At 34.5% G+C, this 12894-nt stretch overlaps 1 protein-coding gene across 2 annotated transcripts; it reads right to left on the bottom strand.

Annotated features, from left to right (window-relative positions):
• Positions 1-398: 398 nt before the first annotated feature.
• On the bottom strand, positions 399-6114 carry LOC135843691 (uncharacterized). 2 transcript variants are annotated; one of them, XM_065361656.1, is made up of 4 exons: positions 5793-6114; positions 5615-5704; positions 3148-3214; positions 399-3025 (listed from the first exon to the last, which is right to left on the bottom strand). In XM_065361656.1, exon 4 carries the CDS (start codon positions 3012-3014, stop codon positions 678-680), a length of 2337 nt encoding a protein of 778 aa, XP_065217728.1. In that variant the 5' UTR covers positions 3015-3025; positions 3148-3214; positions 5615-5704; positions 5793-6114; the 3' UTR covers positions 399-677. The 2 variants fall into 2 exon arrangements, with proteins under 2 accessions (XP_065217728.1, XP_065217727.1); XM_065361655.1 differs by lacking the exon at positions 5615-5704.
• Between the last annotated feature and the right edge of the window lie 6780 nt (positions 6115-12894).

Genomic DNA, 12894 nt, shown 5'->3' with positions numbered 1-12894 from the left:
GTACAATATTATGATATATTCTGAAGAATGGATATCCAGTATTAATTCTTGTCTTTTTACAGGATACATAATTGAATATGATGATGGAAATGTTATTTATGCTGATCTCGTTGCAATTACACTACAAGCATATACTTGTGTGACTAACTGGTTTTCAATCTGCGAAAATATTCAAGGTTAGTACAACGCATTGATATCATTTTAGTGTTATCGTAGATTATGCTATTGTTAAAATTTTGAATTAAATTTTGAAAAGTGTTTATACTATCCAAAAAAAAAAAATTATATCAAAAAGTGTCTGAAAAATGAGAATGAAATTAAAAGAAAATGCTGGTTCTTTCTTTCGCGCTGCAAAAGTAAAAGGTGAGTCTATTGCTGAAATGAATTGACAAGTCTGATTTCTTCTGAACATCTTCTGCTGTTTTATTGAAAACATAAAAAATTATTACGACAAACACAAAAATATTCCTGTATAAAGGTCAAAAAATAAATACAAATACACATTCTTTGGCATAACAATTAGTTAAACTAAAAAATAAAAAGACATATCACCTAAATTTTTCAAAAATTAGAAAAAATAAACTAATATAATTAAGCTAAATTAATTTCAAATTAAAAAAAAATAATGAACTGATACAATACAATTTTTAGTTGATGACTCCGGATCAGTCGAGAGATTACTGCTCATCTTGGCCTGGATCATCAGCTTTTTTATCGTTATCGTCAGGCTTTTTATCGTCATTGGGCTCAATTTGAGGATTATTCGATGCATTTTCGATTTGATCGACAACATTATTGATCGCTTCGTCGAATTCATCGCCTTCGTTGATCGATTCTAACCATGTCGAGACCGTACTGGGCTCTGATATGTTTTCTGAAGCATCCGCTTGAGAAGTATCAGGCGATTCTTGCGCTTGAGGCTGAACAAAAGAAGACTTATTAGGCGAATCTACTGACAAATTAGACACATCAGGAATGGGTGAAGATGTTCGAGGAGTGGAACAGTTAGATCGAGAAGTTTTTGCAAGTTGTTTTTTGCAAAGTTTATCGAAGACTTGTGTTTGCAAGTATATGTCATTGACCTCTCCTTTGTTGACAAAATCGACAAAGGCTTCGATGTTATCAGCGTGCAATTTTAATTGTTTATTTTCTTCCTTCTCGATCGCAGCTTCCTTCTGTATTTGCAGTTGGCGGTTTGCAAAGAATTCCTGACGCTTCCTTTCTGCTTCGTTGGTTTTACTTGAAATCACCGCAGTAATAATCGCATTGCCAACTTGTTGAGATGAGAAAATCTTTTTCGGTGATGCTGTGCTCGACGGGTTGCCTGAAGATGTATTTACGGCGCTGTCGGCTGTGTTGCAGGCGGAGGTAGGAGCGCAGGGTTCATCTTCTTCCATTCGTTCAACTCCTGCTACCTGTTCTTGCTGGTTTTCACCGGCGTTCTCTGCGGCTTCAGCTGCGGCCTGCGCTGCGAGGGCAGAGGGACGGGGTTGCAGGGGTGGAATAAATTGCGCTGCAATTCGTTCTGCCAGAGCTTTGTAGTCGTCAAGTTTATAATATGGTCCAAATTCGTCGTAATACGCGTGACCTGCATGTATTTCTTCGAATAGATGGTCAATTCGAGTAGTAACCGCGCCAAATTCAGCTCCCCAGTTTTGATCTAATGCGCGTTCAATATTCTCACGGGAATGTCGATGGTTTGAGCGAGCGGGCAGGGGAAGGAGTGGTACGAGGATGAGCTCCCTTACGTGGAATTTTTCATTAATTAGGGTGCATAACTCGTTCATTTGTTTGTCGAATTTGTCATAAGGCGTGTGCTCGTGCGCATCAAAATTACCAATCGACACCATGATTCTTGAAGGAAGACATTCGAATTCCCTGAGGTACGCAATTAAATCTTCGAGTAGCAGATTTCTTCGATATAAGTCGTGATCTCGAAATTTGTCGTATTTTTTCCCTTTTCCAAGGAATTCAGCCAGTTTTGCCATGTGTCCGTCACCGATAAGTAGAATATTGAACGCGTACCAAGCTCCAAGGAATTGATTTTCGCCGATTTGATATCCAGCAGCAGTGAAATCGAAAGGGTACGAATTAAAGGGGTAATAGGGTAGTAATTCCGATGAATCGGTTCCCCATCGCTTGCGGTAGCGATTGTGGTAGTTGCCTTTGTTACCAGGCGTCCCTTTAATTTTCTTCGGCGGTTCTTGCGGTGGTTTATTCGATTTTTTCTTCTTTGACCGTCGGGGGGCGGGTGGAGTTTGCCTGTCACCACTGCATTCTTCCGAAGATGTACTTTCTCTTTTTCGCTTTGAATCTGAATCGTAGTTCGCGTCGCGTTGAGATGAATTATCGCGATAAGTTGGCTGCTGGGGGGGTGGAGGTGGAGTTTTAAATTGATTCGGCGATTCTATATAGCTGATTGGGACGTTGTCTCGGTCAAAATGGAAGGTCTGTCGGATGGGCATTCGAAGAATATTCATTTGGCTGGGACCTGCTCCAGGTGGAGGGTGGAGGTGTGGTGATCGAAAAAAGGTTGCCGGATTCCGTTGGTCAGTCGATTGTAGTCGATTGATTTGATGACTGAGGAGGTTTTGGTATCGATCATTCGCACTATCGATTTCTCTTTCAGCATTAAATAATCGAATTTTCAAATGGCGCATTTCTTCAGTCATTGAAACAATCGTATCCTCCAGTTGACGGTTGAGATCGTGTAGCATGTTGACTTCACCTCGGTTAGTCGGTGGTGGAGGTGGAGGCGGTTGCTGCGGCAGTATCTCCTCAGTAACGTACAGGAAATCGATCCTTTTAAAATCTTGAGCCGCTAGAAAACGCTTACAGCTGGTTATAGCGCAACGTGCGATTCGCGGGTTTCGATTTGGCGTTTCTGTCAACATGCTAGTTACGCATCGCTGATGATACACATGGTGGCAGGTTGTTATGTGTAGCTGATTATGGTGTTCTACAGGGAACAGCGGTTTGTTGCATTTTGCGCAAATCGCTTGAAAATATGACATAGTTTCTGAATCTGAAATCATAGTTAGCACACACAAACACACACAAAAAAAAATATACGAAAATAAAATTAGAAACTATTTTCTAAAATCAAAAAAAAATTAATCAATTCTTATTTTTTGATGTTTTTCTCACTTGTTTTCGTCGTAGACCGTATTTCAATCGCAAAAACTTTCGCTGCTGCTAAAAAACACGAACTATTCTGTAAACATTGAGAACAAAATAAGATTAATGATAAGTTTTGGCTAGTTAAATAAAAATTTTCTGAAAAGATAAAAGTTTTGAATTCTAAAAAAAAATCGAAAATTTGCTTCTCCTGACGGTGTGCCAAATTGTGGGAATGGAGAGTAGCAAGGGGGGAAAGGAAAAATTTGAAAAAATGTCATTTTGGCTAGTTGTACCATATGGCCAAAAAAAAATACAACAGCATATTATTGGCAACGTTGCAATTTGTTGATTGTATACGTTGTCAGAGATAGTTGAAATTTTTATCAGAAAGTTGAAAATTTTGTGAAATTTGGTAAATTTTGACATAGGTAGATAGTTTTTAGTCTAACTTTATTTCATGTATTCATTTTGCTGTATTATGTGCATTACTAATTCGATTTGTTTGATTTTTTACTTGTTACAGATTCCAAAAACTTAGTCAGTTTTATTTCGAGGAAATTTTTGAAAAAATTTCGGTTCCTGAGTCGAAAGTATCCATGTTCCTAATTTTTAGACTTTGTTTGGTTATTTGTTCCTGTTTTATGCGGCTGGATGTTTTTAAGCTAAGTATTACTTTTCACACTTTTTTACTCAGAACTCTGAGTTATTTCTTTCCTGATTCATTTGTTTTTCACAGATTTTCCTCATTCAAGAGTTTTAAGAAATTGATCACTTCGGTGTTTTGCAGAGTAAGACTGAATTTTGCTGAGATTTGATGACAATTTTTCTCAGACTTACTCGTTTTGCATAATCAGGTACTTTTTATTTTATTTTTTCTTACATACTTTCTCTCAACTTTTTCCATGCTTTTGTCATTCTTTCATTTTCATTTTGAGCATTTTTACTTGGGAATCGAGGCTTTCCATTGCTCAAAAGAAAATAATCACAAAAAACATACAAAAATTTGAATAAGATTTTCTCACTTTTCTCCATTTTTCCACTTCTCTCTTTTTCTGTCTATCTTACTCTCTTTCAATGTATTTTACCAATTTTGACTTCTGAATTACAAAAAAAAAAATATCAATTTTGGGCCATGAATGAGATTTGTTGGAAAGAAAACAGACAATTATGAGAAGAAAGTATAAAATGAGTTATAATTACGCACCGGAACAAGTATTCATAAAAAACAAAAAAAAAATCATGAGAATCAGTTAACTACATTTTCGAGATCAATCATAAGTCGATTGTCTCTATTTACGAGGAAAGATGGTTTGATACGTATGCGAAAAAATTTTAAAAAAAAAATTACATCACTCGAAAATAAATTTGTCATTAATATGACAAATGACAAACAAAAGGTTATCTTCCTCCTTCGAAATTAAATCAATATGAAATAACAACAAAAAAAAATTTGATGATAATTAGTAATCCTAGACGAGTTTCGCGTATAAACTTTTTCTTAATATTAACGGGGATTTGGAAAAAACTTAACAAAAAAAAATCAAAAAAAAAATCACTAGGTATTAACGTGCATTTGCATTCGATCAAATTTCAAACGATTTTCTAGCCAAAGTCAAGCCAAAGTTCCCAGGTATACTTAGTTGTTTAGATCGATGCAAATTTTTTGAGCAATCTTTTAATTTTGTCATTTTTCTAGATCCGAGTCCAAAAAGAAGCCAAGAAAGTTTGAATGCTGAATAGTGGTAAGCGGATGATTGAGTAAGTCATTTCAGTCATTCAAATTTAGGATCTAGAAATTTCATTCAGTAAGATAATTTTGATTCAAAGTAAAAAAAAATCAAAATAAATAATCAATTTTTGAGAAGGTTGCTACGATCTTGAAGTAGCTCCCTTCGTTTGTGATCTACGTGATTTCATCCTATGATCACGTAGATCACTTTTTGAATATAAATTTTAGTGCTCACTTCCACGCCCGTTCGTGAGTGAGACTTGAGATTACTAATTCACGATGATTAGTACTTCTTTGTCTTTGGAGAGTACTCCCTGATTAGCTACTCAGAATCGACATTCATCAATCCTAAGCGTGCTAATCGTGGAGTAAACTCCAAAGACAAAGGTTACACACGATTCATCCCGGCGCAACGCTATTGTAACATATTATTTGAAAAGAGAGATGTCAAAAAGAACAACAAAAATAGGAAGTTTCTAAACTATCGAACAACATTAGATGATGAATAAAACTATAACCGCATCGCTTTTTGCCAAATTATCGCTTTGCCACGTTTATAATTTCATCGCCGACTAAATCTATACGCCGCCATTCTAATGTTCTCGGAAAACTTCCCACATCCACACATAAGGCCCACGTATTATCGTGAAATACGACGTGGTTTAATACCTTCACTATGAGAAACAAAATAATTGAATTTAATATTTTTTCATCTCCGCTGTTTTCATTACAATTTTTCAGAACTATCATCTAACTCACTCTTACTTTTCGGTACAGCTGAATACTCAAATGGAGTATTATATTCCTCCCGCATCGGCACACTCATGGCTCTTATTCTATCTTTTGGCAAGTGATCTAAAAATATACATTCGTGTGTATGTTCTATTGCAGTTTATGCGGAAAATACACACAGATAGTAGGATTAGTTGTAAGTTGTACTTACGTTTTCTAGTGAAGCAGTACATTTCTCGGACTGTACTTTCTTTTACTACTGATACCAACGACATATTAACCGAACTTTTTACTTTTAAACTTTAAATCAACGCATTAAGTTCATCAAGTAACACTTTTAACAACTCTTTGAACACATTTTCTGATAAAAAAAAATTCTAATCAGTTGTGTCTATTTTGCACAACTGGTTTTATGGGGTGGTCACGCGTGATTAGGGCTTTTGATTGGTCGTAGCCAATTCGGTTCGGTGACGTTTCACCACCGGAAACCCTTTTTTCGTGGGGAGGTGTCAGAAAAAATGAACTTTTTTATTTTTTATTTTTTGAACTTTGAGTTTTCGAAAAAATAAATTTTGAATTTTTAGACGGTCCTAGAGTGATTGGGGATGATCAAGAAAGTTGCCCCACGCGATTTTGAAGATTTTGAAGTGTTTGCATCGAAAATTTTCGATGAAACTTTTGGGATAAATGATCAATTTAGAGTGAAACTTAAGATTTCAAATTTGGAAAATCAAATATTTCGATGAAATGAATTTTTTAATTTATTTTTTGGGATTAATAAATGATTTTGAAAGTTGTCAAAGTATTATTTCATCGAAGGGTTTTAGTATTACGAAGAGAAAGTTGATTTTAGTTTGAATTTTGGAAAAAATGATCGGAAAAGCTAATTTTGAAACTTAAAAAATGAGATTTTGAAATTTAAATTATTTTGAAAATATTTTTGGGTTCAGTTTTGGTCTTTTCTCAACGTTAAAATTTTATTATTGGGGTTTGATCCGAGTATTGGGTGCTTTGAGGAGTAACAAGTATGTGCTTGCTACTTCTCAAAGGGATGAAAAAGATAAATTTTGAGTAAACCAGTTCTACAAAATAAACATTGAGAAGAATATTAAGAAAAAAAAAAATGTGTCGAACTGTTTTATAAAGGTCACTGAACGTTTTATAGCCTTTCATTCTATCTCACACTTGAAACTTGTTCTTTCTGTCTACCTGCTACAAAAAGGGTCTGTTTACAGGTGTTTCCTTATACACACAACATTCTTATACGAGGGTTGATTTCTCATTCACAAGCATTAGCATTGTGAATGGAATTAGGTATCCAGCTGCTTGTTATATGTTCCCTTTTGGTTAGTTAGTAGGTATTTTTTGTTACGATCATAATTCTTGAAGGTTAGAGTTTTTATTTTCAAAAAAAATCTAGTTTTAGGTGAAAAAATGGAAAGTTAAGTTCGAAACAGAGAATTCTGAGATTGATTTCAGTTACCTGGATTGATGCCATGTAACTCAAATCTCATTTTTCTGTCTTAGAATTTTTTCAACTTTCAGTTTTTTGAAATTTTACAAAAAATAATTTCAGTATGAAATTTGAGTTCACACTTAACGGAAATGAAGACAGATTCCCAAATTTATGAATTCGTAGCAATCTAGATTTCAGTGTTTTTTTCAAATCAGAGATAAATTTTTTCAAATTTTGGAATTTTATAATTTTCAACAAAAAAAATTAGTTTTTTGATCGTTGTGAATATTAGGGTCATCTTAAGGATAAATTTTGAAGTTCACAACGTTGATTTTGGGTGTTTTTAGGATTTTTGAAGATTTTTGATATTTTTCAAAAAAGTGTTCTGGAGATGAGCACTGTGATTATTGGGACATCTGTAGGGTTTTTTTTGGATAATTTTGAATTTCACAGTGCTTTTGGTTTTAGAACGTTGAAATTTTGGTTTATTGGGGTTTTGGATTTTTTCAAAAATTTGGGATTTTCATCGTATCGTGATTTTGATTTTGGGTGTTTTCCTAGGGTCAAATTTTGAAAAGATAACGATCAAATGGGTAAGAATCTTGATAAGAGAAAAAATAAATCATACCAGTGTTGATTTTAACGGTTTTCGAAGAAATTTTTTAGAAGAAAATAGGCATCAGTATTGGATTTTTTAGGGCATTGTGGGGAGAATTTAGACTATTTTTGACTTTTTGAATACTGGTGTTGATTTTTGAAAATTGAATTTTTTAATGCTAGTGTTGCGACTTTTTTAAATGATCATGAAAGGTTTGTTGGGACAATTGTAAGGTTTTTTCACGAATTTTTGCAACACTAGTGATTTTTGAAAAAATGTAAATTTTGATTTTTACGAATTTTGATTTTTTGAAAGAAAAATTTTGAACCTAGCAATACTCCAGAGCTCCGAAGGCATGTGACATGTATGACTTTTTCTCAAAAAGGTTTGTAACCCACGTCAGGCGCCAGACTAAGTGAATCGTCAATTTGGACAGGTCACTTGTCTTTGAGGCTTTTCTGAGTATTGAAATTTTGAAAGATTTTTGACTAAAATTTTGAATTTTTTGACATGAAAGGAGGAGTTAATATTGTGAATTTTTGGGCATACCTAGGGGGATTTTTAAATAATTTTTGCGGTTCACAATATTGAGTACGATTTTTCAATTTGAATTTTCGGGTGTTCAAAAGTTGAACAAAGCCTAGATAAAAAAAAAAATTTTATTTTTTCTAAAGGTCATTTGGGAATAAGTTTCTAGAATATTACGACGATGCAGAAGGTCATTTAGAAAAATTTTCAACACTGGTAAATTTTTGAACTTTAAAAAAAAATAAAAATTTTCAGATTTTTTGCCAAACGGTTTTTGAATACAAAGATTTTATAGGATAAAGGGTGTTGTGCTATAGTTTTTGCGGGGGTTTGGGAGATTTGAAAGTTGAAAATTTTGAAACTACAATACTTTCTTTTTGAAATTTTATAACAAAATGAGATCAAAAATGGGACAAATGTGAGGTTTTTTGCCGTCTGTTTGAAACACTGATTTCTATATTGCGAATTTTTAGTTTGAGAATTTTGATAGAATTTCTTTGTGAAATAAATTTCTATTGTAATTTTGACAAAAATGGTTTGAGACATCTATGGGGTTCATCTGTAAGATACTTGATGGTTTTCATACAAAAATCAATGGATTTGAATATTTTTCAAAGTTGACTATTAGGCTATGGATTTTTTAACTTTTCAAGAAATTAGACAGTTTTTAGGATACTTTCGAGTCTACATATTTTTTTTTTTTTTTTTTTTTTTTTTTTTTTTTTTTTTTGATATTTTTTAAAATTTTTTTAATTTTTATGGGGTTTTTTATTGTATCAGTTCAACTTAAAAAATATTATTTTACGACATAAAGAGAAAAAATTAAAAATATGAATAAAGTTCCCAACACCAATGGATTAAAATTAAAATTAATACTATCGAAAGTACACCTGTTTTTTCTTTTTTAACTTATTTTAATTTAACCTAAAGAAAATAATTTGAATTTTTCTCTTACTTGGACATGTATCCTTCTAAGTGGAGACTATCTCCAGTGAATTCTTGCGATTCTTCGTCTTCTCAACCTATAAATTTTGGGATTATGCCTAATTTTGAGAATTTTGAAATTTAAGCATCTTGCTTAATTTTTATCTGACATAACAGGCATTACATGAAGTGCCCCAGAAAGGCCTCTTTCTACAACAAAATTATTCCTGGGATCGTAAGGGTGATTGCAGTTTTGTGCACGCATATGACGTGCCATTTTAGCCGCAATCATCTTATTCCTCATTAATTCACCTATCATTCGAGTAGAGGGTCCTGTAGAGTCTGTATAACGATATTCCAGGGTTTCAAAATTGTATATTTTCCCTTTTATACAGGGCCTCTCTCTGTGAAGATATGCCTGGTATGAAAAGTCAGAAAAATTCCCTCTTGGAACAAGATTGCGAGACGTTCGTGGTAGGTCTTCTGGGATTTGATCTAAAATCGAGGGTCCTAAATTTTTTGAGTTTTTCTGGGTGGACAAGGTGTTAATGAATCCAACTTTTGCAATTTTAGTATCCTCATGAGGATTGAAAAAGACATAAAAAGGTCTATAGTATTCGGATTCACAAATTAAAGTTCTATTTTGGATATCTATTTTCATTCTGTAATATTCCATTGTCAGTCTACCCAGAATGAAAGTTTTTGCATCAGATTTTATAATGTAAAACGGAATTTTGAACAGTTCAGCCCCTAAGTTCATTTTGACTTCAAGACAGTAGCGGGATGTAATTTTTGTGGAATTATCAGCCAAACTGATTCTTAATTTTTCTTTTAATGGAATTAACTGGATACAATGAGGTGCTATTTCTTGCAAATGTTTGACAGATGGTATCGAAATTATATTAGGCAAGGCTCCTGTATCAATTTGAAGAGTTACAAAGCTGCCTCCTATAATTACCGTTATTGTACACCCAGGGTCCCTAGTCTGCTTATTGACCATTTGATAGAGAGTAGACTTTTGTACTTGATTTAGATCGAGGGAATTAATTTTGTCTAATTCCAAAGATTTTACAGTTTCTAATTTTTTGGTTCGTTTTCTCGATTTTGTTTTTTGTTTTTGCGAAACATGTAAAACTTCTTCGACTACAAATTCCCTATTCTGAATGCTCTGAATTCCTGGGAGTTGACTCAAACTTAACTCATCCCAGGCCTCTGTTGGCGAGTATCTCTCAACTTCCTCAAGTTTTTCCTTGAATGTTACTTTTTTATTTTCATTTTTATTTTGAGAAATTTGAAAGAGATCCAACTCTGGCTCAGGATGGCCGGGGTCAATATAGGGAGCCGTACGAGGGTCAAAAAGTGCCTTAAGCCCTCCTGAGACTTTCTTACGTTCACTATATGCGCCATGTTTTTGATAATATTTCTCCATATGCTCAATTTCCTCAATCAACGAGTCCCTAGCGTCCTTATATTCTTCCATATTTGGAAAATATCTTCTTAAGGCTGGTACATAGAAAAATTTGTTTTCGATTGGCAGAAGTTCGTCCCTATTTCCTAATCGTGGTCGAAGATATGGTCTATTTTTTCGAGAAACAATTTCGGTTTCTAGGAATCTCATTGATGGTCCCCGCCAAAGAATGACCCTAGGGTCAGTGCTCACTCTAGTGAACATGTTTTTGAAATCGAGATACCTATGAATTTTGACCTCTAAGTCCCTAGTAGTCCTGGGTTTCAAAAGTGGAAAAAGAAGAATTATCATTTCAGCATCTTTCTGAAATAATAAATCTAAAATATTTTTTAGTTGATCTTCAATGATACGATAAGGTTTTCGAGAGTAGTTATATTCGAGTTGAGCAGCCGAAAGAACGAATTTTGATTTTGGTGGAAAATTTGCCAAAAGTAGTCGACCATATAATTCTTCGAGAGGAATTTGATCTCTCAAATATTCCGGTAAATTTTTAGACAATCGAACTTCACCGCGAGCCACAAAATGAGATAAACTATCGCCTACAAAGATATATTTGTCCAAAACTGATTTTGCCATTGGGGCTGATTTTTCACTAGTAGATGCCCCATGGTCACCTAGTGATTGGAGTTTTCCGACGAGTTTTCTTTGTCAGATCCCTCTTTATCAGAATCCTCCAAAATTTCAGTGGTCATGAGGCTCAAAGCTGCCAAGGCTGCTTCTTTCTCTAAACTATGAGGCGGTTTTTCCATTAATTGTTGAAGAGTTTTCTGACCAATCATCGCATCAATCGATGAATTTTGATCAAGTTTTGTTTTTTCGAGATTTTTCTTAATTTTTTCCTCGTCAAAATAAGTATCAGTTTTCTCATCAAAAATTAAAGTTTTTTCCTCAGAGTCAGACGATAGATCAGAATTAGGTGTTAAATTTTCATCGTGAGGTACAGAATCGTTTACATAATTGACCATATTTTTAATCATCTGATCTATTCTCTTATGTGCAATTTCACAATCGCAAGGAAGTGGTTCGTCCAAAAATTGAGAATTGATCGAAGATTGAGAATCAAATTGAGCATCTTGAGAATACTGAGCATTTATAGAAGACTGAGAGATTTGAGACAAAGATTGAGGCGTTTTTGAAGACTGAGAATCTTGAGAATTGTTCTCAGATTTACGCATTTCATCGTAATTCTGAGAATTATCACTGGTGTCTACATTTTTCAACACAAATTCACTATCAAAAATATATGCAGTATTAATAATGGGTCTAGGGTCAAAGGGAATTTCTTCAGATTCACGCACTCCGTCGTGATTCTGAGAATTAGCACTGAGGTCCATTTTATTCACTAGTTCAAAAAGGGGATTAATAAAAGCAGTTTGGGTATTCTTTGATTCCATAAACTGATCTATTATGGTCAAGAATATTTTGCAAGTGAAAAAATATGTACCTTGGTATTGATGTTTAAAGATGAGATGCTCCAAGAACTGCTTCCTTGATCACTTGAAACCAGTTGTACACCACCAGACGATTATTGGCAATATGATTATCGATCTGTTACGAAGGGTTGATATCACCACTAAAAAATCCTAATTGTAGTGGGATTACTGGTTCATGTTTTCAGCTCCTCCTACAAATAGGGGTGTGTCTGGTCGCGTGCCTAAATTATTTTCTCACGCATGTAATCGTAAGAAAGTGGCAACAAGGAAGAAGCTAGGTGAAAGCAAAAAAAAATCCTACCTAAATTATATAAGGCGACGAGAAGACCTGTTCACCTTGAAGGGTTGATGACTCTTTCTGTACACATATGTGTACAGCTTCTCTAATGGTGGCGGTGGGGTGTAAGGGAGGTAGGTATTTAGGAATGTCGCCCCTGTATTCGCACTCTCGTTGTGTGCGAAAATATTGCCTCGAAAGTGTATCTAATAGCCAAAGAAACAGATCCGAAAGAGAGCGAAAAAAGAACATTATGTATAAAAAATAATTTTGCGAGAAGGAAAGAATTTAGAAGGGTGTGTTGCTATGGTGACGTCGTTATATCCGTGTGTGTATGTGTGTCGACTCACGCACACACACAAATCTGCTACCCTAACTGACCTACTTAGAGTTCGTTGGCTTAAACAGGTTTTCAACGATGCACCATACAACAGTATACCAGGGATGATTTATCGAACGAAAAGAAAGGGGAAAGTGGTTAGCTGCGATTTTTATGCGCACGCCAACCCTTATAACGGTGGCTAGGTCGAGGTTTATATTAGAATATTTGAATATCCGGATTTCTGTATACTGTGTTCTGTCCTTTTCTACAGGGGTGAGAGAGAGACGAAAGAGAGGCATAACACACA

Source organism: Planococcus citri, chromosome 4 (assembly GCF_950023065.1).
Source record: "Planococcus citri chromosome 4, ihPlaCitr1.1, whole genome shotgun sequence".
Classification (NCBI taxonomy): Eukaryota; Metazoa; Arthropoda; class Insecta; order Hemiptera; family Pseudococcidae; genus Planococcus; species Planococcus citri.
This window is presented reverse-complemented; position numbering and strand designations above follow the sequence as displayed.